The 22,511-nt window shown below is 63.8% G+C and overlaps 1 protein-coding gene across 1 annotated transcript; it reads right to left on the bottom strand.

Annotated features, from left to right (window-relative positions):
- Positions 1 to 621: 621 nt before the first annotated feature.
- TRIB2 (tribbles pseudokinase 2) lies at positions 622 to 22,042 on the bottom strand. The gene is made up of 3 exons (XM_004453787.5): positions 20,702 to 22,042; positions 16,303 to 16,595; positions 622 to 2,947 (listed from the first exon to the last, which is right to left on the bottom strand). Exons 1-3 carry the CDS (start codon positions 20,969 to 20,971, stop codon positions 2,479 to 2,481), a joined length of 1,032 nt encoding a protein of 343 aa, XP_004453844.1. The 5' UTR covers positions 20,972 to 22,042; the 3' UTR covers positions 622 to 2,478.
- Between the last annotated feature and the right edge of the window lie 469 nt (positions 22,043 to 22,511).

Here is a 22,511-nt window from a genome sequence, read left to right as displayed (position 1 = left end):
TCCCACCAGACTCAGCCGGCTACGTCTGTCTGCTTCCACTCTGGTCTCCTCGGCTGGCAAGGAAACCGGCAGAGGAGGTGCCCGCCACACGTTCCATGGTTCGGAGTGAGCGTCCCTGGGCTGTGGCTGCCTCCTGCTAAGCGGGTGGGCTCACCTGGACAGGTTACCCAGGCCTGACGGCCATGAACCCAAGACCGAGTGAAGGTGCTGGGAGGGGCAGGTGCTGGGAGCCGGGCGCTCTCCTCCCGGGGTTCCCAGTGCCGTCGGCGGCACGGGCCGCCCTCCCTGGAGAACCCGCGCGGGGGTCAGAATACCCCAGTCCCGGGAGGCGGCCGCCACGCGCCGTCACGACACTCACCCCGAGGGCCTCTCGGCACCAACGTGGCAGGAGGGCGACGCGCTCTGGGTTAAACGACTCGGGGCCCAGGCCCGTCCCTCACTTAGATTGCTTAATCCTGTGCCTTCGAAGATTCACGGGAGGATTAAGTCAGAGAGCGACGGGCAGCTTGGCCGGCGCGTGCGAGACGACAGAAGGCAGCTCACGTGTGTGACGGCAGGAGCCTGCGGGGCGCAGGGGCGCTTGGCGCGGCGGTGTGGGTACAAACCACGGTGGACAGAAGGTGATGTTAGATAAATACGCACAGTTTTCTTTATTGAAGAGATTAGGACAAAAACATTAAACCAAATACATGACAAAGCACCAGAGGCCACGGGCCCTCCATGCAGCGCCCACCTCTCCTACGGGGTAAAAAACAGCGGGGAGGGGAGGGAAACGGTCCTTCTCGACACGGCACCCCCCTCCTGCAGGTCCTCCGTGGTCGGGGGAGCCCGGGCACGGCCGCGGCCGCCACGCCTCCTGGCCACGACGGGGCAGCCGGCCTGCCCGGGCGCGGACACGCGCTCCTGCGGCGCGGCGGGAGGCATCAGGGGTCTGCACGCACATGCCACGCACGGTAATGAAGCACAAGTAACGTTTACATACCAGAGTCCACGTGGCACCCACCCCAAACAAGACCATTTCACAGAACAGATACAGGCAGCAAGATCCAACAACTGAGGTACTGGAAACACAAATACTTATGCCGGATTTCTGTATCATACAGCAATAGAAAAGCAGTAATAAAAAACACCTGCCACTCGAAATCAAAGAGCGCTACCTAGAAAAGCGAAATGAAAGGTTATTTCAGGGACAGAAATGCTCAAACAAGGGGAAAAAAAGTTAACTACAGCATGTAACATGTCATCCCAAGTCAACCCGTAATTGAAGTACTGGCTTAATACATCACAATGTGACATTTTCCTTAATAAATAGAAGAGTTCTTGAGAATACAGAGAAGCGTACTGGATAGAGAGCTGTTTATATTTATAACCTCCTCGCTTTCAGCTTATTATCCTTCCCACTCATCTCTACTGAGGGAATTTTTGCAAACCAGAGGGTCTTTGCAAGCCAAAAGGACCATTCTTCATACAGAAAACTAAATAGCTGCCCTGCATTTTAGAAGTGGGGGACGATCTGCTTTGTTTCACTTGTTTCTATTAAAACAAAGGCAGAGTGTTTCGTTGCGATCAGACCTTCGCAAAAGCTTGAGACGCCAAGTGGATCCTGCTCTCTTGGGCCTCGTCAGAGTCTCGGCAAAGAGGAATGACTAGAATTCAAACCCTCGTCGTTCAAAAGGAAAAAAATCAGCAAGGAGTGGAATTTCAGTTTTCCTTCTCTTCTTTCAGTATGACAGCAGTAACGCATCTGGAAGTCTGACTTCTAATAGCTTCCTGCCACAAACCAATTGACACAAAACAGAAGAGCTTGTTAGAGGACAGATTTTTTTTTCCCCCTTCAGGGAGCAAAGCATTAACATGTCATTTCCTGACCAGGATATTAAATAGTTTATTTAGAAGAAATGAGCTGAAGAGAGCGATTAAGAAACGCAAACTGGACTTTTGTTTTCTTTTAGTTTAGCACCCAGGTTTCTTGCCAGTCTGTGTGCACCGAATTTTTTCTTAAGTGAACCCCATTAATTATCAGCTAGGTGGTTGGCTTATTGAAAAAGAGAAAAGAAAAAACTCCTTGGCCAAGCGTACCTTCCCTGAATCATGACAAGAAGTTAAATGCTAACAGTGCGATGCCAAGATGTGGGTTTGAGGCAGAGAATTTCAATTCTGTCGGGATCTGCAACTATTTCTGAACAAAACAAAAAGTGGGGTGAGGGCGGCAGCCCAGCGAGCGGGGGCGGGCTCAGGCTGCGCCGGGGCGGGGGGAGGCACCCGGGGCCCCCTCGAGCAGTTGACCCCGTCGGCCTGCCCTGGCCACAGGGCCCCGTCCCTGCCCCTGCCCCCGGCCCCAGGCTCCGCGTTTAGTCAGCTCTGGAAGCTTCCCTTCTCTGAACCCAGAAGCGTGTCCTTCTGTGGCCAAGCCCGGGCGGTGCTGCCCCCGATGCGCTCTCGTCTGGTACCCGCTGGGCCCCGGCCCGTGCGGGCGGCTCAGTTAAAGAAAGGGCCCAGGCTCTCCTCCGGGTGGACGTCCGGCACCAGCTGGTCAGACGCCTCCTTAGCACCGAAGCCCGAGCCGGCGGCGCTGAAGTCCGTGGAGAACCACGGGTGGTCCAGGATCTCCTGGGAGGTCAGCCGCTCCGAGGGCTCGCGCCGCAGGATGCTGCGGATGAGGCACCGGGCCTTGGGCGACAGGGTCTCGGGGATGCTGAACTGGCCGCGCCGGATCTTGCTGAAGAGCGAGCTGGGCTCGACGTCGTGGAAGGGGTAGCGGCCCACCAGCATGGTGTACAGCATCACACCCAGGCTCCACACGTCGGCCGCCTTGCCCGAGTAGCTGCCGCTGGCGTTGAGCAGCTCGGGGCTGACGTAGGCCGGGCAGCCGTGCTTGTCGGACAGCGAGTCGTCGCCGCCCCGCAGGATGTAGGCGTCCTCCAGGCTCTCCAGCTTGACCCGCGTCCTGCAAGACAGGGCCAGGTGAGTCATGGGCACCCCGGGGTCCTCAGGGGCTCACCCCACGGCCGGGCCAGGTGCCACGGGCACCATCACCCCACGGCCAGGCCAGTGTCATGGGCACCCCCGGGCCCTCAGGGGCTCACCCCACGGCCGGGCCAGGTGCCACGGGCACCCCCGGGCCCTCGGCATCACCCCACGGCCAGGCCAGGTGAGTCACAGGCACCCCCGGGCCCTCAGGGGCTCACCCCACGGCCCCGCCAGGTGTCACGGGCACCCCCGGGCCCTCGGCATCACCCCACGGCCAGGCCAGTGTCACGGGCACCCCCGGGACCTCAGGGGCTCACCCCACGTCCAGGTCAGTGTCACAGGCACCCCCGGGCCCTCGGCATCACCCCACGGCTGGGCCAGTGTCACGGGCACCCCCGAGCCCTCGGCATCACCCCACGGCTGGGCCAGTGTCACAGGCACCCCCGGGCCCTCAGGGGCTCACCCCACGGCCGGGTCAGTGTCACAGGCACCCCCGGGCCCTCGGCATCACCCCACGGCTGGGCCAGTGTCACGGGCACCCCCGGGCCCTCGGCATCACCCCACGGCTGGGCCAGTGTCACGGGCACCCCCGGGCCCTCGGCATCACCCCACGGCTGGGCCAGTGTCACGGGCACCCCCGGGCCCTCGGCATCACCCCACGGCTGGGCCAGTGTCACGGGCACCCCCGGGCCCTCGGGGGTTCACCCCACGGCAGGGGCCGGGGGTCGGGATGGAAGGGTGTCACCGCGAGCTTCCAGCAGCAGCACCGACCAAGGCGGCGATTATCGCCCTGTCCAGGTGAGTAGGGACCTAGAGCTCAAGACCTTTTCCCAAAGCCACAGCTGAACACGCCGTGGACCCACGGCCTGGAACCAGCTCTGCCTAACAGGGCAACCACGGTCACTGGTGCACGTCCGGCCAACACGACAGCACCGTCCACAAAGCCCGCTCACACGACCCCATCGCGACCTGGCCTGTCAGGCACGGAGGACTTCACAACCCCATGCGTGTGAGCGCGGCGCCAGCACGTTTTTGCTGCAGTGGAGACCTGACCGCTCAGTCTTCCTAGGTCGACCCTGTGGCTTTCTGCTCCAGCAGGGAGGGCCAGGGAATGCCAGAGCAGGAGTGGAGGCCCTCCACTGTGTCCAGAGTAGGAGTGGACGCCTTCTGCCGCGTCCAGAGCAGTAGAGGCCCTCCACTGCGTCTAGCGCAGGAGTGGACGCCCTGCACTGCATCCAGAGCAGGAGAGGACACCCACTGCCATGTCCAGAGCAGGGGTGGACGCCCTCCACTGCTTCTAGCGCAGAAGTGGACGCCCTGCACTGAGTCTACACTAAGAGTGGACGCCCTTCACCGCATCCAGAGCAGGAGTGGACGCCCTGCACTGCATCCAGAGCAGGAGAGGACACCCACTGCCATGTCCAGAGCAGGGGTGGACGCCCTCCACTGCTTCTAGCGCAGAAGTGGACGCCCTGCACTGAGTCTACACTAAGAGTGGACGCCCTTCACCGCATCCAGAGCAGGAGTGGACGCCCTGCACTGCATCCAGAGCAGGAGAGGACACCCACTGCCATGTCCAGAGCAGGGGTGGACGCCCTCCACTGCTTCTAGCGCAGAAGTGGACGCCCTGCACTGAGTCTACACTAAGAGTGGACGCCCTTCACCGCATCCAGAGCAGGAGTGGACGCCCTGCACTACATCTAGAGCAGGCGTGGACGCCTTCCGCCGTGTCAGCAGGAGTGGACGCCCTGCACTGAGTCTACACTAAGAGTGGACGCCCTTCACCGCATCCAGAGCAGGAGTGGACGCCCTGCACTACATCTAGAGCAGGCGTGGACGCCTTCCGCCGCGTCTCAAGCAGGAGTGGACGCCCTCCACCATGTCCAGAGCAGGGGCAGATGTCCGCCGCCCTGTGTGTCGATTCCCCGTCCCCACCACGCTGCCAGGACCCTCGGCCCGGTCCTCCCGGCCCTCGCCCTGCCCCCGGCCGCCTCTGCTCTGCCTCCTCGGCTCCCAGCAGCCCGAGCCCACACCTCTTCAGACCGTCCCGCCCCTCAGGAAAACGGTGGCTGCTGCCGGGGTACGGGGAGAGGAGACAGGGAGAAGCCCTGCGTTACCTGAGCCCCTAGACCCTGCACTCATTTTCCAGAGCCTTCCAGTCCACGCAGGGCTCAATGTCACTGGATAGGAAATTAGAAAGCGTCAGGAAGTGCTGCAGGAACGAGCTGAAGCCTCACGCTCCTGTCCCTAATTCCCGTGGGAGGAGCCAAGAAGCCAGGATGCAGGCCCGTTCCAGGTTGCCGAGAGGAGCCGAGGCCCCCAGACACCCCCAGACACCCCCAGACCCCCCAGGCTGTGCTCCGGGCCCCGCGTCCCCAGGCCAGCCTTCTCTCCTTGGCCAGCGCTCCCAGACTCTTCTGAGCAGGAAGCTGGTGCCTGCGACTGCCAGTGCTCGCCGCCGACCCTCCAGGGTCCCCAGGCCCCCCCCAGGCCCCCTGCACCGTGCCCAGACCCATTGGTGGGCTCAGCTGGCTGGGAAGGTGGCGTGGAGCGGGGACGGGAAGGGCTGGAGGCAGGACTTGGAGGCACCACGCGCGCCCGCTCTGCGCTCGCAGACCTCCCTCCAGCTCGCCCAGGGCAGCTCAGCGCAGCGTGAGCCCGGGACCCTTCCCCTCCCCTCTCGGGCTCAGGATCCCGGAGCGAGGCGGCGCCCACGGCACGAAGCACTCAGGCACGTCGCGGATTAGCCGCGCGTTTCCGCTGAGCAAGGAGAAGGAGAAGTGGCCGAGGTGCTGGACAAGGAGCCGGCCACGAGGGGGGTCAGTCCCCAGCCCCGGAAGAGTGGGACGAGGGCCTGAGGCGACGCAGCCCCGGCCTTCTCGTTGGCTCAGCCGTCCTCCAAAACAGGGTCCGCGTGCTCCTCTGCCCTCCCTGCAGCGAAGGTGCTACAAAAATAGCGGGGACCTGGATGTGCCAAATCTGGAATTGAGCCACTTAAAGGCAAATCTTTCTTCCTTTCCTTTCGGCTGATCTGAGTGACAGGTGGAGCTGACCACACCACCCCCCAGGCTCTCGTGGTTCGGACTCGCGCCCCAGGTGAGCGAAGAGAAGGGGGCTGCGGGCACAGGGGACCCTCAGGCCCCTCGTCCCGCCCGCTCGCCAGCAGCAGGACCTGCGCACCTGCAGCTGCACCTTCCCTGGCAGCACAGCATCCGCGGCGGGACGAGAGCGTGGCAAGAGCAGAGGTGGCAGTCAACAAGACCCTTGGCCGTGCAACTGTGTGGGCCTTGGTCTCGGGTGACTTGGGTTTGGGGCGGGATTTCTCAGACCCCCTCAAGGATGGCCCTGGCCACAGGGGGATCCCCGGCGCTCAGCCCCGCCTGCAGTGCCCGCCCACCCCCCTCCAGGAGGCTCGTGGCCACGCCCCTCCCAGGTCCAGGTGCACAGGGCACCCCTGCTGTCCACCGTAGGGAGAGCCAGCACCCCACAGACACCGCCCTTCCCCCCACTGCACCTGGGCCTTGGCACAGGCTCCACTGCCGATCCCGGGACTTGCCTTATGCGGGTCTCCAGGGTGGTCCCTCCCCTTCCCCAGGTGTGCACTCCAGGAGCCGGTGGGCAGGCAGAGGCCGCTTGGTGGGCAGCACCTCGCTCCCAGCACACGGGTCAGCGACCGGCACGCAGCGAGCACAAGCCATGCCTGGAGTGGGACCGTCAGCCCCCCTCGTGAGCCCAGGGGCCCCAGTGTGCTCGCAGCACAGGACGGTCCCCCACTGCCCACCTAGCCAGCTCAACACCTGGGCAGTGCCCCCGGGGTGGGCCTCCCTGCGCCTCGGAGCTGCTGCTGGCCGTCGCTGGCCCGCAGGAACCACCCTTTCGGCTCTTCGTGCCCACCCTCCCGGGTCCCGGCTCAGGCTCCGGCCCTCTCCTTCACTCCATCCTCCCCTACCCAGCAGCAGAGCACCCCACTTTCCGAGCAACCCACCCCTTCTTCCTGCAAGGTGACAGGGCTCCATTAATAACGAAGCTGAGCGTGGCAGAGAAAGACCTTGCGGGCCCCCGCCCCGCACTCACCTGCAGGCGCCTCACCCCTCCCCCAGAGCGGGGTCGCCCGGGGCCAGTGTCCACTGCAGGGCCACCACATGCACAGGCTGGGCCAGGTCAGCAGTCAGGGGACCAGGCTCAACCCTGACTGGACAGGTCTCCGCCCGACGTCGGCCACGTATGTCGTCCTCGGTGGACCAGGCAAGCCCGACCCCCGGCCCTGCCCCGGGGCCCCAGCCAAGCAGCTTCTCGAGTGTCCAGACAGGACGGCCGCGGCCGGAAAGAGCCGCTCCGGCAGGGCGCGCTCCCGGCGGCCCCTGGCCTTGCCTCCCTCTGGGAACACCCTGATCTTGTTTACACCAGCGGCAGGGGCACGGCTCCCCGGCACTTGGTCCTCGAGCTCACGGGGTGCCCCACACGGCCGTCCCCACCCACGCCTCCAAGGCCTCCGTGCACGAGGCCGCCAGCTGCCCTCACGCCCACACCACGGGCGCGGGTACCCGGCAGCCCTGGTGCGCGTCAGAAGCAGGAGCGAAAACAAAGGAAACGGGTTCAGCTTCAGATGTCCCCAAATGCCTGGCATCGGGGCTTTTCTGGGCAGAGGAAGCGCATTTCGTCCACAGCGGCAGGGACGCAGCCCGCATGCAAAGGCGGTGCCAGGTAGCAGCACCAGCCGCTGGGGGAGGACGCGAGCGCCCGGCGCTGGCAACGGGGAGAGCCGCGCGTGGGGTGCTGTGCGCAGCCTGTGCTATTCTGCACACGTGCACCTTCTCTCGCTAAATAAGTAAGCCAGTCACCCGCGGGAGAAGCTGGAGCGCGCAGGAGCGCCACCTCTGCGAAGCCCGCGGGCGTTGGGAAGGCGGGCGCCGGGCATCAACCTGCCGAGCGCCCGGGCCGGGCACACAGGTTCCCGGGGGGCTCACGGGTCGGCGCCCACCTCAGGGCCTCGCATGGCGCAGCGGTGGAAGCGGCAGCAATTCTGCTGAGGCGCCTGTAATTCTCGTTGCCCCCCAGCCCTGGGGAGATGGAAGAGGAAGTGAACGGCACCACGGACTGGCACGGGCTTGTGCCTTCCCGGGCACCCACCAGGGCCCGCTTGTTCCGAGCCAGGGCTCGGGCTGCCCCCAGCGAGGTGGAGGCCGAGGAAGTGAAGTGGGGGCTCCTCACTGCCTCCTTGGAAAGACCAGGCGGAAGGTGGGCACAGAGGGCACCACCGGCCGCACCTCCCTCCCCGTTCTGGGCGGCCGGTTTCGAGGCGCTGGCCCAGGTGAGCAAGTCGGGGCCAGTGTGGCAGCCCCTGCGCCAGGCCCTGCCCTGCAAGCGGCTCGACCACAGCGAAGGCCGTTTTCCCATTGGCCTCGGCTTCCTCTCTGCAGAGTGAACACAAAAGGCCAAAGAGGCCAAAAAGGCCCCTTCTACCTGCAAAATTTCCTGATTTTCAAGTCATTTTTTTGTTTTCTTTTGTAGGAGGAACAGGCGCGTGAACCCAGGACCTCATACATGAGGCAGGTGCTCGACCATGGAGCTGCAACTGCTACCCAAGGTTTGCTTCTTTTTAAAATTCCTAAGCTACCGCGATTGCAACACTCCCTACCTGAAGCCCAGATAGAAGGACGAAGCTACGGAGAGTAAGAACAACTGCCGTCCACTGAAAATAAACGTCAGGATCTTCATACTCTTTACTTCTCATAACGAACCTGACAAACGTGATACATGTGTCCGTTCTAACAAAGGAGGAAACTGAGGCATGGAGAACTAAATGCTCCAAGCCAATGGAAGTCTGAATCCAGGCCACGAGGCTCCGTCAGGGTGTCCAGAGCGCCGCGTGCGCCCACGGAGCGGAAGTGTGGAGTGTCAAAGGAAACGCAGCCTTTGGAGGGAGACCTGGGTTTACGCAGACAAACGTGGCCCCAGATCTGCTGGGCCCCTGATGGGGTACAGAAGACGAGGCCTCCGCGAGCCGAATGCTCAGTTCACTAGTCGGCAGGGGCGGCCGGCCCTGCCCACTTACTAGACGGAGAAACCGAGGCTCAGAGAGGGTGGGACTTCCCCGAGACCGCCTGGGAAGTTGAGGGTCGGTCCCCCCCTCGGTGCTCGGCATTCCACGCACGCAAGCCCTTAACCCTTTAGACACTGCTGGGCGCTCTCGGCAGGGCGGAGTGTGGGTCAGCCAGATGACGTGGCCCGGCAGGGACGGGAGGCCCACCGCGGGCAGCGGGGCCCAGGGCAGGTGCTGGAGGCGGCCGCGCAGGGCCAGGGCTGGCTCTAGCCCCGCCTCCCCACCCTGCCGCCCACCAGGCCACCTCGCTCGGCTCGTCTCCAGCCCCTCGTCTCTAGCCCCAGCCGAGAGACGCGGCTTCGGGAACCACATGCGTGCCCCCGCCCTGTGCCGAAAGCCTCCTCGGCTCCACGGGCTCCGGGCCAGGTGCGAGGCCCGGCCCCTGCAGCCCTCTGTGGCCTCGGCTGTCCCCCCGCGGGTCTCGCCTTCTGGACCCGTCTTTGCAGCCCCTGGCCGCCCGAGGCCACGGCTCAGGCAGATGCCCGCGCAGGCCCTCCCGCTGCACTCTTTCCCTCCACGCTCAAAGCCGCCCTCGTCTGCTCAGGTGAGCTTCCCAAGGCACACCCTTCCCTGCGCAGTGCGGGTTCAAACCAGAGGAGAATCCACCCCTTCCTTTAGGCAAGGGCTGGCACCTCAGAAAGTCCACTTTAAACAGGTGACTTGAAGTACAGCAGCTGATTTAGAGTGAGTCAGCATAAGACCAGGCCTACACGTGGTGCACTAACTAGTGCCATGAATGGTACATAGCAGGTGCTTCATTAATGCTCGCTGTGCAGCCCAACTAGCACACAAGGTACACAATAGGTGTTTCATAAATGCTTGCTATGCAGCCTGACTCATACATAACAGGTGCTTCATTAATGCTTGCTGTGCAGCCTGACTAGTACACAGAGTACACACAGGTGCTTCATAAATGCTTCCAGGAGGCCCGGCTCCCTTGCCCAAGACCCCGCCCCACCCCGCAGCAACCTAAGTCTGGGGCTTCTCGGCGTAATTCCCCTCAGGGATTCTGACGGGTGATCTGCAGAAATGCATCAGACAGGCTGGACTTGAGTCCGTGATTCAGCCTCCCAGAACTCCACGGAAAGGAAGTGAAAACGTGTTTCCCGCAGGCCTCGGGTGCTTGGTCTGGCGGGGGTCTCCTCACGGAAGCTGTGCCTTTGGGCAAGAGGGGCTTTTCCTACGTCCACTTGGCCAACAGCCGCCCGTGCGCTGAGCCCCCGAGGAGGAAGTCCTGCCCGGGGCACGGGGCAGACACAAGGGGACGCCCTCCTGCAGCCTGTGGACAGATGCCAGGACACGGGGACAGTCCGGGGGTTGGTGGCAGCCTGGGAGCCGCTCGACACCTGCCTAATGGCCTCTCAACCCCTCTGTGGTGGCCTCTGGACACCTGGCAGTCGCTCAACCCCTGGTGGCCTCTGGACACCTGCCGTGGCTGTCCAGTGGCTCTGGACCCCTGGCAGCCGCTCGACCCACTGTGGCTGTGCAGACAGTCTGGACACAGAGCACCACCTGGCCCCATGGCTGGGCCCGTGGAAACCACTTGTTCCTGGACTGCTTGAGGAAACACCTCCGTGGCTGGGAACCCAGGGGACCCGCGGGCAGTGCCTGGCCTCTGACGGATGTCTGGGAGCTGAGGAAGCAGCGGCGAGCCTGTGCTGTGCTGCCAGGTCTCCCGGGCAAGTCCAGGGCTGCCGGCAGCCGGGAGGCCCCGTGTGCTCACCTGTAACACGGCGGTGAGAACAGATGCGCCCCCAGCGGTCAGCTGGTCAGTCAGTAAGACCAGGCTGCACGTGGGGTCTCGGGGTCTCCCACGGAATGGGTGGCCCAAGGCCGGGCTCCGACTCACCGGGACTGCCAAGACCCAGCACCTGGGGCGGCACCGGCCGCGCAGGACGCACTCGGCAAGCACCTGCTGAACAGGTAACGCGAGTCTCCAGGTGGTGGGGGCATGAGGCTCAAAGCCTGCTGGTGGGAAGGGCCGCGGGCGTCCTGAACCACCACCAGGAGGGCAGGCCCCACCGCACTGCCGATGGGGGCCAGAGCTCCCACTGCCCCCTGTTGACCAGTCCAGCACCCCAGGACCCCATCCGTACCCCAGCAGGTAGAGAGAGCGCAGGCCGGCGACAGCCCTGCTGGGAACCCCACGAGACGCGCTGCGGCCAGCTCCCTAAGCTCCTCTCCCCGACCCTGCGGTACGGACAACACTTTGCCACCTCTCGCAGGTCACCGCTTTCTCACTGACGTGGACTGTGGGATCCCGCCCCGTGCAGGTGTCCCCGGAAGCACCGGGCGGCAGCGACCCTGCTACATCCCTCACCAGAGCCCGCCGGGCTGCACCTGACAAAGTGGCAGCAATGCCACCACGTCTGGGCCTGAAGATGCGTCTCCGGCAGGGCCCAGGGCAGCCTGAGGCCACGTCCTTCAGGGGAGCCGCAGGGGACGGCGGGGGTGCTGCAGGCGGCCACCAAGCCGCGTCCAAGGGGCGGCACCTCCAGGCACCCGGTAGAGGAGCCTCTCCGCACCGCAGGTCAGGGTTTGCATGAATCCACCAAGAGCCCACGGCAAACGACAGCGCAGCTCTCGAACCCGAGGGAAGGGGCCTGGGCCGGGGGCTCTGCGTCCTGCCTCATCCTCCGCCTCGTCAGATGGTAAACCCTCATGGCGGGGAGACGAGAGGGAGTGCAGGGCCGCCCCCTTTACGGGGCCCAGGTCCAGGGCACATGCACATTCAAGTGCGGGGGACCCAGGCCCGGGGCACGTGTGCGCTCACGTCTGGGGGGTGGTCCCAGGGCTCCAGGATACATGCACGTTCATGTCCAGGGAATCCAGGCCTGGGGCACATGCGCGTTCACGCGGGGGGACCGATGACCCCGGCCCGGGCATTGGGCCCAGCTCCTGCTGCGGACGCCGGCGTGCACCGGCTCCCACCAGGCAGGGGGCGTGAAACCCGCGCCGTCCTAACTGGGGAGCCCCTGCGGGGGGCCTGCCTCTCTGTCCCCACGGGCGGGAGGGCCGCGCTGGTCCCCTCGGCCCGCTCCACGCACGCCGGGCGGCACCAGAGGCCAGGGGGGTCGTTCCTCGAGGAGGCGCTGATGCTTCCGCGCCACTGAGGTGCGGTGTCTTGTCGGGGCGCAGGATGGCGGCAACCTGCATCCACCCGGGGACCCTTCCCAAGCCGGGTCTTCCTGGGCTAACCTTACGTCCAAGGGCTCCTCCTCACGGGACACAGTGCTGAAGTGCCCCCCTCATGCTTCAGGAACCCGCCAGGCCTAAGGAAGGCTTCCCGTGCTCCCCCAGACTCAGCTGCCTTCCCCAGGACCTCGAGAGCAGCCGCCTCTGACCCTCATCCACCACAGGACGCCATTCCCTCACGAAGGAAACTGCAGCTCGGGGACAGGAAGCTCTCCAGGATCCGGGAGCCAGCGGGTGGGGGAGCCAGGATTGGAATCCACAGCCCAGACCAAGTAAAAGGGCAGCGGAAGAAGCTGCCACCGAGTCAACCCAGCAGGAACTGGAGCCAGCAGGTGGGAGAGCTGGATTCGAATCCACAGCCCAAATCAAGTAAAACGGCAGCGGAAGAAGCTGCCGCCTAGTCAAATTCGAATCCACAGCCCAAATCAAGTAAAAGAGCAGCGGATGGAGCTGCGCTGCCGCAGGAGAGGAACGCTGGGTGTGGGTCCCAGGGGCCACATGGATGGCCGGCGCGGCAGTGGAGCGGAGCTGGCCTTGGCGCCAGCATCCCACCAAGAGCCCAGGCTCTGCTGGGAAGCCGGCACCGGGCGGGGTGGCCCTCGCCGGGAGAAAGGGGCCCGGCCCCCTCCCTCCAAGCGTCCCCGCCTCTCAGCACGGTCAGGAGCGTCAGAGAACAAGACGACCGGCCAAGAGGACGCACGGCGGCGCCCGGCTGCTCAGGTGCTTCCAGGTCCCGCGCGCCTTTGCCCTCCGGAACCCACGCGACAGGGGTGGGAAGCGGGTGGACTCCGCGGTCAACCCTGCAAAGGCCTCTCCACGCCAACCCGCCGTGTCCTCACGACACCCCCACATCATGGCGGGAGGAGGCGCAGGCCTCCCCGGGGGGCACCAGGACTGAGGGGGAGGCTGCAGCGGCCCTGCCCGACGAGGCCCAGCCTCCCTGGCCCCCCAGCGCCCCCCAGAGATGCCAGCACAGCCCCCTGGCCCCCTGCATGCAAAACGCACAGAGGCTCTGCGGCGCGGCTCGGTGGCTGCCGGGCTCAGAGCGGGGAAATGCGGGGCTGACCAAGCCCAAGGCCCACACTCCAGAATTAAGAGGGTGAAAAACAAAACGTGAAAGGAGAAAAACACCCAACAGGCGTCACACCCCTTTCACAAAATGTCGATGATCAGATGGAAAAAAACAAAAAGGCTCCTATCAGCTACTGATGAGAAAATTTAGAGCGTCCCTAAGGATCCGACGCGCCCTTCTCAGAGCTGCCCAGGCACCCCCACCGCCCTGGCCTGGCAGGTCCAGGGGGACCTAGCAGGGTGCAGGGCAGGGAAGCAGCTCTGGGGGGCGCAAGGCCATTTCCAAGCTTGGTCCATCCGCGGATCGCCAGGCCACTCTGCGCCTCTGGGACCCGCCACGGAGACCAGGCGGTTTCGGCCTCCCCGCTCAGCTCTGGGGGGACACCGGTCCAGCAGCCCCCGCACGGCCCGGGGCTCCCAGGCAGGTGGGGAACAGCGACGACGAGGTCCACAGCTGCTCACGCTTTCCTTTTAGGTTGGGAATTTCTCTTTAAAATCAAGAGGGATTTAGCTTTGTCATATTTCCTCCGGCAAACTGTTATGGCTTAACATTGTTCCCGAGAAACCTTCCCGGTTCTTTCTGGACAGGGCATGTTTTCTCTAAAAGTCAAGCCCACCTCCAGATGGAGCACCCGAGACTCCAGGTCCAGGCATGGGAGCCCCGGCCTCGGGGACGGCCAGGATTCTGGCTTTGCGGGACAGAGTGCACAGCCCCCCAGACATCTTCTCAGAAAGGAGAAGGCGGGTGGGGAGGAAAGGCCGCGCGCAGGGGCGAGGCCTGAGCGGCCTGGGGCTCGCGTCCAGCTGGCTGTGACTGGGCGACGCCTCCCGCCTCCAGGCCAGCAGGATGAGGAGGGGACAAGGACCCGCGTCTCGCTGGATGGACCCGTTTTCACCCTGGCTGTGCCAGAGCTGGACACACTACCCCAAACGTGCGCTGATGCCCAGAATCCCTTTGTGGGCTGCGATCAAAGACGGTGCTTGGAAATACGGACCCTCATGCCGGGCCGCTCCCCTCCCAGGCCAGGCCCTCGCGCCGGGACGGGTTGCGTAGCCGGGGGCACGGCCCCTTCTGCTCCCTCCGGCCTGTAACTCGGCGAAGGCACTGCTGCGGCCCCCCTCCTCTAAACGGAGATGAACGCACCCCCCCAATGTGCAGAGAGAAGTGGCCTCAGGTCGCTCGACAGCACCTCTGATTTTTGTCACTCTAGTGATGAGATCTCCAAGGAAGGGGGACCATGAAATGGCAAAGTCAGAGCCCTGGGGGGCTGCAAGAGGGATTGCCTCCCCCCTTCCAAATGACAGTAACCCAAAGAAGCACATTCCTGACCAGCCTAGCAGGACCACGGTGCACAAAGAAGGGGGACCCCGAGGCCAGGCAAGGAAGGGCCCCCAAGGCCACGGAAGGTGCCGGAGGCCAAGCCCGAATGAGAGCCCAGATCTCCCAGCTCCAAGTGCAGGAGATGAGAAAACCTCAGAGTTGTCATCCCAGGCGCATCTCTCAGAAGAGTTCCTTCTTCAGTTTAATAGAAGTACAGGTGCCCGCTATCCACAACCATGGCATCGGCTGCCACGGGTGCCCAGTGTCGGCTTCCACGGGTGCCCACAGCATCGGCTGCCACGGGGGCCCATGATGTTGGTTTCTACGGGGGCCCACTATCCCACTCTGGGTGAAAATATGGAACAATAACCAACCTCTGTGAGTTAGGGAACTAACTGGCCCTCTGCCATCTGCAGACTCAGCTGGATTAGAAACACCCGTGAAATTACTCCATTTGGGGTAAGTAACAACAGGCCCTTTTCCTTTACTAATCCCCAAATGGTTCCCAGACTTTCACTTCTCAATTAGCTCAAACCACGGAGATGAAGAAACCAGAGCGCACGTCACTGGCTCTTTCTAATGTGAATCCCGTCGTATTTCCGTAAGCAATAGCTTGCAAACACCACAGGCTGCTGGACTAGACGGCAAGCTAGCTGGAAGGCAGAGGGGTTTATCAGCAAGCTCTGCGCAGACACAGAGAAGGTCCGCTGAGAAGTCTGTGGAGCGAAGGACGGAAAGGCCTAGCTTGTCGTCAGGTGGTCTGCGCTTCCTGACAGTGGACCCTCCCCCTCGCTGCCTCTTCCCCAGCAGGGGATGGGGTCTCACGGTGGCCCAAGAACCGCAGGTACATCGTAAAGCCTCTGAACAGATCCTGGGCACAGCGAGCAATGAACGAAGCGCTGCCACCACCTCCCCGAAAGCATAACGCAGCTTCAAGGCTTTTTCACAATCAATGTCATCTGAAACAAAAGCGAGCAGGACCCCGGTGGGCTCTGCCCAACAGAATGCGACGAGCTGACGCAGAACCGTGAGTGGGCCCAGGTGCCCGGCCTCCCGCCAAAACGCTGAGACCCTCGCCCTGCTGTGCATCTGCGCTGGCAGCTCCTCTCCTGGGTCAGGGACGCCCGTTCTTCCCGCTGCGCCGGCGCCGTGCCCACCTTCCAAGCCTGGGCACCTATGAAAGCCCTCTTGGCTCTCGAGTCCTCACTAGAACTGGGCCCCCCACCCCAGCCCTCACCTGGCCAGGGCCTTGATCTAGGGTTTCATCGTCAGCCGACTCCGTTTTCCCCTGTGCACATAACAGGTGCTCAGAATGTAAGTCCAATGGGCCAACGGAGGACTGATAAATGACTGGATCTAGGAATGATCATTCTGGAGGTAGACTCTCCCAAATCTTGCCTCATCCACAATGAAATCCCAGACTTATGACACGTGTGATGATCCTGACTCCAAAGCACACGTGTTCACGGCATCACAGAACACCCTGGCATCTGTCCCTTGAAGCATCTTGACACCTTTACCTGCCCTCCAGGGCACCTGGAGCTGCATGCGCTGTCCCCGTGTCCCCCCCAGCGCCTCCCCTCCCCTGCAGGCCCGGCAGCAGGGGGCCTGCACCCTCCCCCCAGCCACGCCCCCGCCTCACCTCTCCTCGTCCTTGAAGATGAACTTGCGCAGCTTGAGGTCCCGCAGCACCAGCCCGCCGTGGTGGCAGTGGGCCACGGCCGAGGCGATCTGGTAGAAGAGCCGGGCGGCCTCCTCCTCCCTCAGCTTCTTGCAGGTGCGCACGAAGGAGTGCATGTCCCCGTAGCTCCGCTCGAAGAACACATAGGCTTTGGTCTCCCCCAGGATGACCTCGGTGATCTGGTTGATGTTGCTGTGGGCGGACAGGCTGAAGCACGGCGCGAGGGTCTCCTGGTAGCAGCTGATCTCAAACACCTAGGCCGGGGGGTGGGGCGAGACCAGAGTCAGAGGGGCCCCCGCACGGCCAGACCCGGTGGCACCGCCACCGCCCGCGGGCGTGGTGTGTTAGGACACGGGAGGGCGGCTGCACGGCCCCGGCCCTGGCAAAGCCACCAGACCTCTCCGAGCCTTCAAGGTCACCCGTGTAAGATGAGCAAACGACACTGGCCCATGGAGTCCAGATGATTACCCAGGAAAGTGAAGGCAAAAGTGCTGTGCAAAATGTAACAGTGCACAAATAGTTAACTGCATTATTCTTTTTCTCTCTCACCCAATCTCCTGTGTTTAGAAGCAGAACTGAGGCAAAACTAAGAAACAGTGAATCCGGCCGAAGGCACTGAAAACAATGCCTGTTCACCTTCAAAGAACAGAAAGGTCAGCGGTGCACATCCAGGGCCGCACCGCGGACTGGCAATAGCAGGTGACCTACCGCGAGTGTCCTATGCCCTGTAATGCAATGCCTTCCTTTTACAGACCTGGAGGCGGGGCTCGGAATAAGTCACGTGATTAGCAGGCAAGAAAGCAGACTCCCCTCTTTCTCTCTTCCCTCCACAGATTTCTAGCTCAATGAACCAGTTATGCAACGAGTTTCTGTGAATCAAAATCAGCCTGGGAAACGCCACCGCAGTGTGGGGCCTTTTTTTTTGAATTACATCATCAATACCTTTTCTGATTCAGAGCTATCAGGAATGAACATTACAGAGAATTTTCGAGGCCGTAAGGAGGAGCTTTCTTCCATTACAGGACCTCCACTAAATGAAGGAGACAGTCCCAGGGTTTGAAACGTGTTTTGTAACATCTGCCTGGGGATGTGGGTAAAATGAGCCTATTCTGTGCGTTATCCGCAATCATTCAGCATTTAAATGTTTTGTGTTTTCATTAGCTACCACCTACTTCCCTTGATCGCCATTATGCAGTGTGGTGGGAAAAATGCTGGAGCGGGAATCACCAAGTTTGAGGCCCGAATCCTGTCTTGGCCAGCCAAAAAAATGGACGACTTGGATGAAACACCGAGCTCCCCGGGACCCCCGCCTCGTCCTGGAGCAAAGGCTGGTCTCAAACCCGTGAGCCTTTCACAGGCCACTCCTCCAGGTGACGCCGCGAGCCTCTGCACCCTCGGCTGACCGGCCCCTCCTCAAGCGCCTGCCCGGGCGCGGGTTCATTTTGAGGAGACTCAGGGCCTTCGGGAGCCCATGCAGGGACACAGGCTGCCATTTAAGAGTCCATGAGTTAAGTCCCTCCTGGCTCAAAATAATAAGAACTATCTGTGAGTCAGACAAGGACAGCAGGGATCCGGGCAGGGCTGGCGCTCACGCCGGGCGAGCCGCGAGCACCGCCGTGAATGGGCCACGAGGCTCCGGGGAGCGGCGCGGCTGCCGCCGCCGCGCTAAGCTAGAATTTAAGAATGAACATCCGCCATCTCCGCCGGCCACAGGGCACACCCTGTGCCGCCAGACGACCTCGAGGCTCGTGCAGCCGGGGGCCTGAGGGGCCGGGGCCGGCTGCAGCCCCGGGGAGCCTGGCAGATTTCACGGGGCAGCGAGCGCTTTCAGGGGCTCGTGTAAACACCGCGCGCCAGGAGGCGAGGCGCGCCCCTGCGCCAGGCGCCAGTGCTGTCCCCGTGCTCCTGGAATCGTAATTATTTATAACACACTTCCTGTCTCTAGAGCAGTTTCTCAAAATAAAAGGGGACTTTTGCCCAGTACCTGTAGTCCTCCTCCTGCCACCCCGCTGAAAAACTGAATGGACACAGGATTGAAAACAGATAATATTCCCTCCCTAGTTCCTACCCTGGGAGGAGAGACCGATTCCAAGGTGGGGGAGGGGGAGGTTTTCCCACATGGGAAGGGGCCAGGCTCTCCCCAGCAGCTCCAGCAGGCACATAGGGGGTTGGAACGATACTTAAACCAGCATCTTTGTCTGCAAAACCAAGCCACAGAGCTTCTCCTAAATGCGTAATTTGGAGCCTCGGTTATTGAATGTGGGGTTCAGATAAGGCAGGATGATTGGGCCATCACAAACAATACTGGAAAAAAGTGGCCGTTCTGCCCAGATCCTAATGCCAACCTGCTTATCAGCATTTCCGGGAAAACGATACAGCTGAGGACCGTCGAAAGCGCCTTTCCTTCATCTGCGAAGCCACCAGGGTCAGAGAACGTGGACGAAGCACGGCCTGGCTAGGCTGTCACGATGACCATCGAACCCCGCCACCCCCACAGCATCCCAGAGAGGTCTCTGCCCTGTCCGCGCGTGGGGTCTGTTTGGGCAGAGGCTCCTGACCAGGTCAACACAGCGGTGGAAACAGAAAGCCCCTGCTGCCGCCAGAGGAAGGGTCAGCGTGTGCGCTGCCCGGCGCCGCGGGGTGAGGAGGAGCCCGCGGGGGCACCCGGGCGGCCCACAGGTATAAAAGGCCGCGGTGCTTCCGAGGACACGCACCACGCCGCGAGCACACCGGGGGCCCACGTCACCTCTGGACAAAGGCAGAAAAACAGAAGCTGCTGTGCCTGGAAGGGGCGGCCTGCCTCACGCCGACAATGATTCTGCATGGAAATCCCCTTGAAGCTGCCCTGTGCCCGGTAAGGGACGGACTGAGTCTCCCCGATAACCGCACCCGCGGCGCAGGGACAGACTTAGGCCAGGGAGCAAGTCTGCGAAGCACCCCGTCCATCCACCCCAAGTGGACGGTGCTCGGAGAGAAAGGAGGCTCAAAGGGCAGCTGGGTCTCAGACAAAGAAAGAAAGCAGGAGGCTCCTGCTGACTCCCTTTGCTTAAAAGCACCTCGAGGCTTGGAAAACCAAGACCAGGCTGCTCCGAGTCGAGCAGGAGGTGCCGGGGAGGCACACATTTCCTGAGAGTGGCAGCTCTGAGGAATTCATGCCGACTGTGTTACGGGAGAGCTGGCCAGCCCCGGCCTGGCTGCAGGCTCTGGGTGAAGCAGGCACACTGCCTCAGGAACCTGGAGAAGATGCACGACCTCAAAATCAAACACTCAGTGCAGGCAAAGGACAAGACTTCAGACGTCTCTGATTTGCCCTAGGTCTGAACTGAGCAATCACAAAACCGACCGGAGACCTCCTCTAAGCCTGTTTCATGATGAAATACAGCGTGTTAGGAAGTGAAATCTGCAAGGCGGGCTGCGGTTAAGGCTATAATAAAAGCGTGACGCGGGGTCCCTAGCCTAACTGAGCAGCGCGTGCTCCAGGGGCTGCGTGGGTCAGCCCTTCTCCGCAATAAACAAGCAAATCTGAAATTGTGGCAACATATTTGGGATCTGTGTCCAGCTCCTGATGAGCTGCACACTCTGCTGTGTTCTTTTCTCCTTTTCAACAGCCTCCCCCACCCCTTGTCTGAGCCCTGCGGTGCACACAGGCAGGCCAGCCAGTCCCGGCTCAGGGTCAAAGACAAAAAGGAAAGTGAAGCCCCCATCGCCGTGCCTGTGCCAGTACTGCGCGCAGGCCTCCAAACACCCTCTAGCCTCGCAGGTAAAGGTGTTAGGAAAGGAGGAGGGGATGCACAGACAGACCCGAGGATGCACTCCTTCCGACACCCAAAGGTGCGCTGCGGCCTGTGGCCCACCGCCAGCCCTCCCTGCGAGGTTCCAGGCTGGAGACGGCCCTCGGTCAGCTCCCTGCCCACTCCGGGCGCCCGGTGCCAGCGGAACCTCGGGGCGTCTCTTTTAAACGGCACCTTCCGAACAAAGGTTTGGCACCTGCACGCTGCTAGGAACAATGGCTGCAAAGCAGCCAAGTCAGCAGCGCCTCCAGACCGGCGGGGATTCCCTCCTCCACGTAGGCAGCGGAGGCGGCTGCGCGCCAGGAGCGGTGCCCCGGGCACCCGGCGCGGCTGCCCGCCTGGGGGAGCGCGGGGCCGTGGCCCGGGCGAGTACCGCCGCCCTCCCCGCCCCGCGCGCTTCTAGAACGCCCCGCGCCACCGGTCCCATGCTGGGAACGGGTCTGCAAACTTCGCTGAACAAATCAATCAGCCTGTTTAAGGAGGACAGGGAAAATGACCCGGCGCCTCTCCCCCCACCCCCACCCCAGGGCCGGAAAAGCCCAAAGCCAGACAAAAACCCCAGCGCTTACCTTGCACACCAGCTCCTCTCCACTGTGCAAATGCACGGCGCGGAAAACGTGGTCTCCCTCCAGAGGTTCCAACAATAAGTATTTCCCGATGCAGGAAACGCAATGCGACAAGTTGGGAGTCTCGGGCGGGCTGGGGGCCCCGAGGTTGGGGCTGAGGCTGGGGCTGGGCTCGGCGGGCCTCGCGGACGACAGCTCCTCGAGATCCTGGGTTTTGTTCCGCGGTCTCCCATAGCGCGCGATCGTGATGGGGGTGGACCTGTGTACGTTCATGAGTGTGGGGAGCGCGCGCCGCCGGCCCACGGGCCCGCCGGGGGGATGCGCCGCTGGCGAGGGCGGCCGCAGGCGCCTCCGGGCCACCCACTGGGACAGGGGACGAGCGCGGAGGGCAGCGAGAGGGGCGCGCGCGGGCGGCGCCGGCAGCCCCCGAGCGCGCGCCGCAGGGCACCCTGCCTGCCCCCCGGTCGGCCCCGGGCGCTCGGCCGCCAGCAGCCCGGCTCCTTTTGTCACTCCGGCGCGGCCGCGGGGCGCAGGGCAGCCGCGCTCAGGCGCCCCCTCGCCCGGGAGGGCTCAGCGGGCTCCAGCGAGCGGCCGGGTGTCCCGAGGCGGTCCCCGCGCGGGCTTCCGAGGCGCAGCACGGCGCGCCTCCAGCTTGAGCGGGCGTGGGGCGTCCGCGGCGGCGGCTGAGTCTCCACGCGTGAAGAGCCAGACAGAAAGGAGCAGGGATCGGCTCGGGGCTCCCGGCTCGCGACGCACCAGCCAGAAGCCGCGCGGCACCCCCTTTTTGGGTGGAAAGGGTGGGGGGCGTGGAAGAGGGGGCGCCGGCGAAGGCAGGTACCGGCGTTTCGACTGTAGATGGCGTCGGAGCCTTCTCCAGGGCGGCCAGCTCGCTCCGAAAATTAGGCAAACAAACAAACAAAAAACCCCAAACCGAGGGAGCAGTCCGCTCCGGGCGGTCGGCGCCGCCAACAAAAGATGGCCCCGGCCGGGCCCGGGGGCGCCGCCGCCCCGCTCGCCCTCCGCCCCGCGGGCAGCGCCCTCGGCCACCCGGGCGGACCCCCGGCTCCGGGCGCGGGTCCCGCGGCCTCCCGCGGCGCGCTCGGGGGGTCCCCTCGGCCGGGCCAACGCGCCGCGCCCTCTGCGCCTGGGCGACCGGTCTGGCCTGGAAAGCGCGGGCCGCGGCTGCGGGACCCCGGCCCGCGCTCAGGTCTGCGGGGCGTCTGGACGAGCACGGACGGCGCCCTCCTCCTGCGGCCGCTCCGCCTCCTCCCCGAGGAGCGGAGGAAGGTGTCTGCAGGCGGCGGAGGGGGCGGCCCACGCGCCCAGGCCGGCCCCCTGCTCGGCGAGCGCCAGCCCCGGGCGCGGCGGTATTAATAGAGACTTACGTGGCCGGGGACCTCGGAGCCAGCGGCTCGGGGCTGCGCGCGCGCGGGGGCGCGCGTCTGGGCGCGCGCGCGCCGGGCTCGCGCTCCCGCGCCCCATTCAATGTCACCGGCACTTCGCCACCGCGCCTCCCGCCCCCCGCGGCGCCCGGGCCGGGCTCCCCCGGCCTGGGGGCGCCCCGCGGCCCCGCCCCGCCTGCCCCCGCCGCGCCGGGCCTCCCCCACGGGCCCCCTCCGCCCGGGGGCCTTCCCGCGGCCCCGCCCCCGGGACCCCCTCCCACGCGCCGGGCCCGCCCCGCCCTCCCGCGCGCCCCCTCCCGGGCCCGGCCCGGCCGTCCGCCCTGCTGCTCCCCCGCGGCCCCGGCCCTGGCTCAGCGGCGCCCCCGCGGCCCGGGCCAGGCCGCCCAGGACAGAAGACGCAGCGCCGCGGG

Source organism: Dasypus novemcinctus, chromosome 25, assembly GCF_030445035.2.
Source record: "Dasypus novemcinctus isolate mDasNov1 chromosome 25, mDasNov1.1.hap2, whole genome shotgun sequence".
In the NCBI taxonomy this organism is placed as follows: Eukaryota; Metazoa; Chordata; class Mammalia; order Cingulata; family Dasypodidae; genus Dasypus; species Dasypus novemcinctus.
This window is presented reverse-complemented; position numbering and strand designations above follow the sequence as displayed.

What these genes read in the sequence shown, in the direction of transcription:
- TRIB2 (XM_004453787.5), bottom strand. Translation starts at nt 20,971, where the DNA reads ATGAACGTACACAGGTCCACCCCCATCACGATCGCGCGCTATGGGAGA. An exon ending in GAGAGGAGCTGGTGTGCAAG is followed by an intron (nt 16,596 to 20,701) that starts GTAAGCGCTGGG and finishes CCCCCGGCCTAG; the next exon opens with GTGTTTGAGATCAGCTGCTA. An exon ending in ATCTTCAAGGACGAGGAGAG is followed by an intron (nt 2,948 to 16,302) that starts GTGAGGCGGGGG and finishes CCTGTCTTGCAG; the next exon opens with GACGCGGGTCAAGCTGGAGA.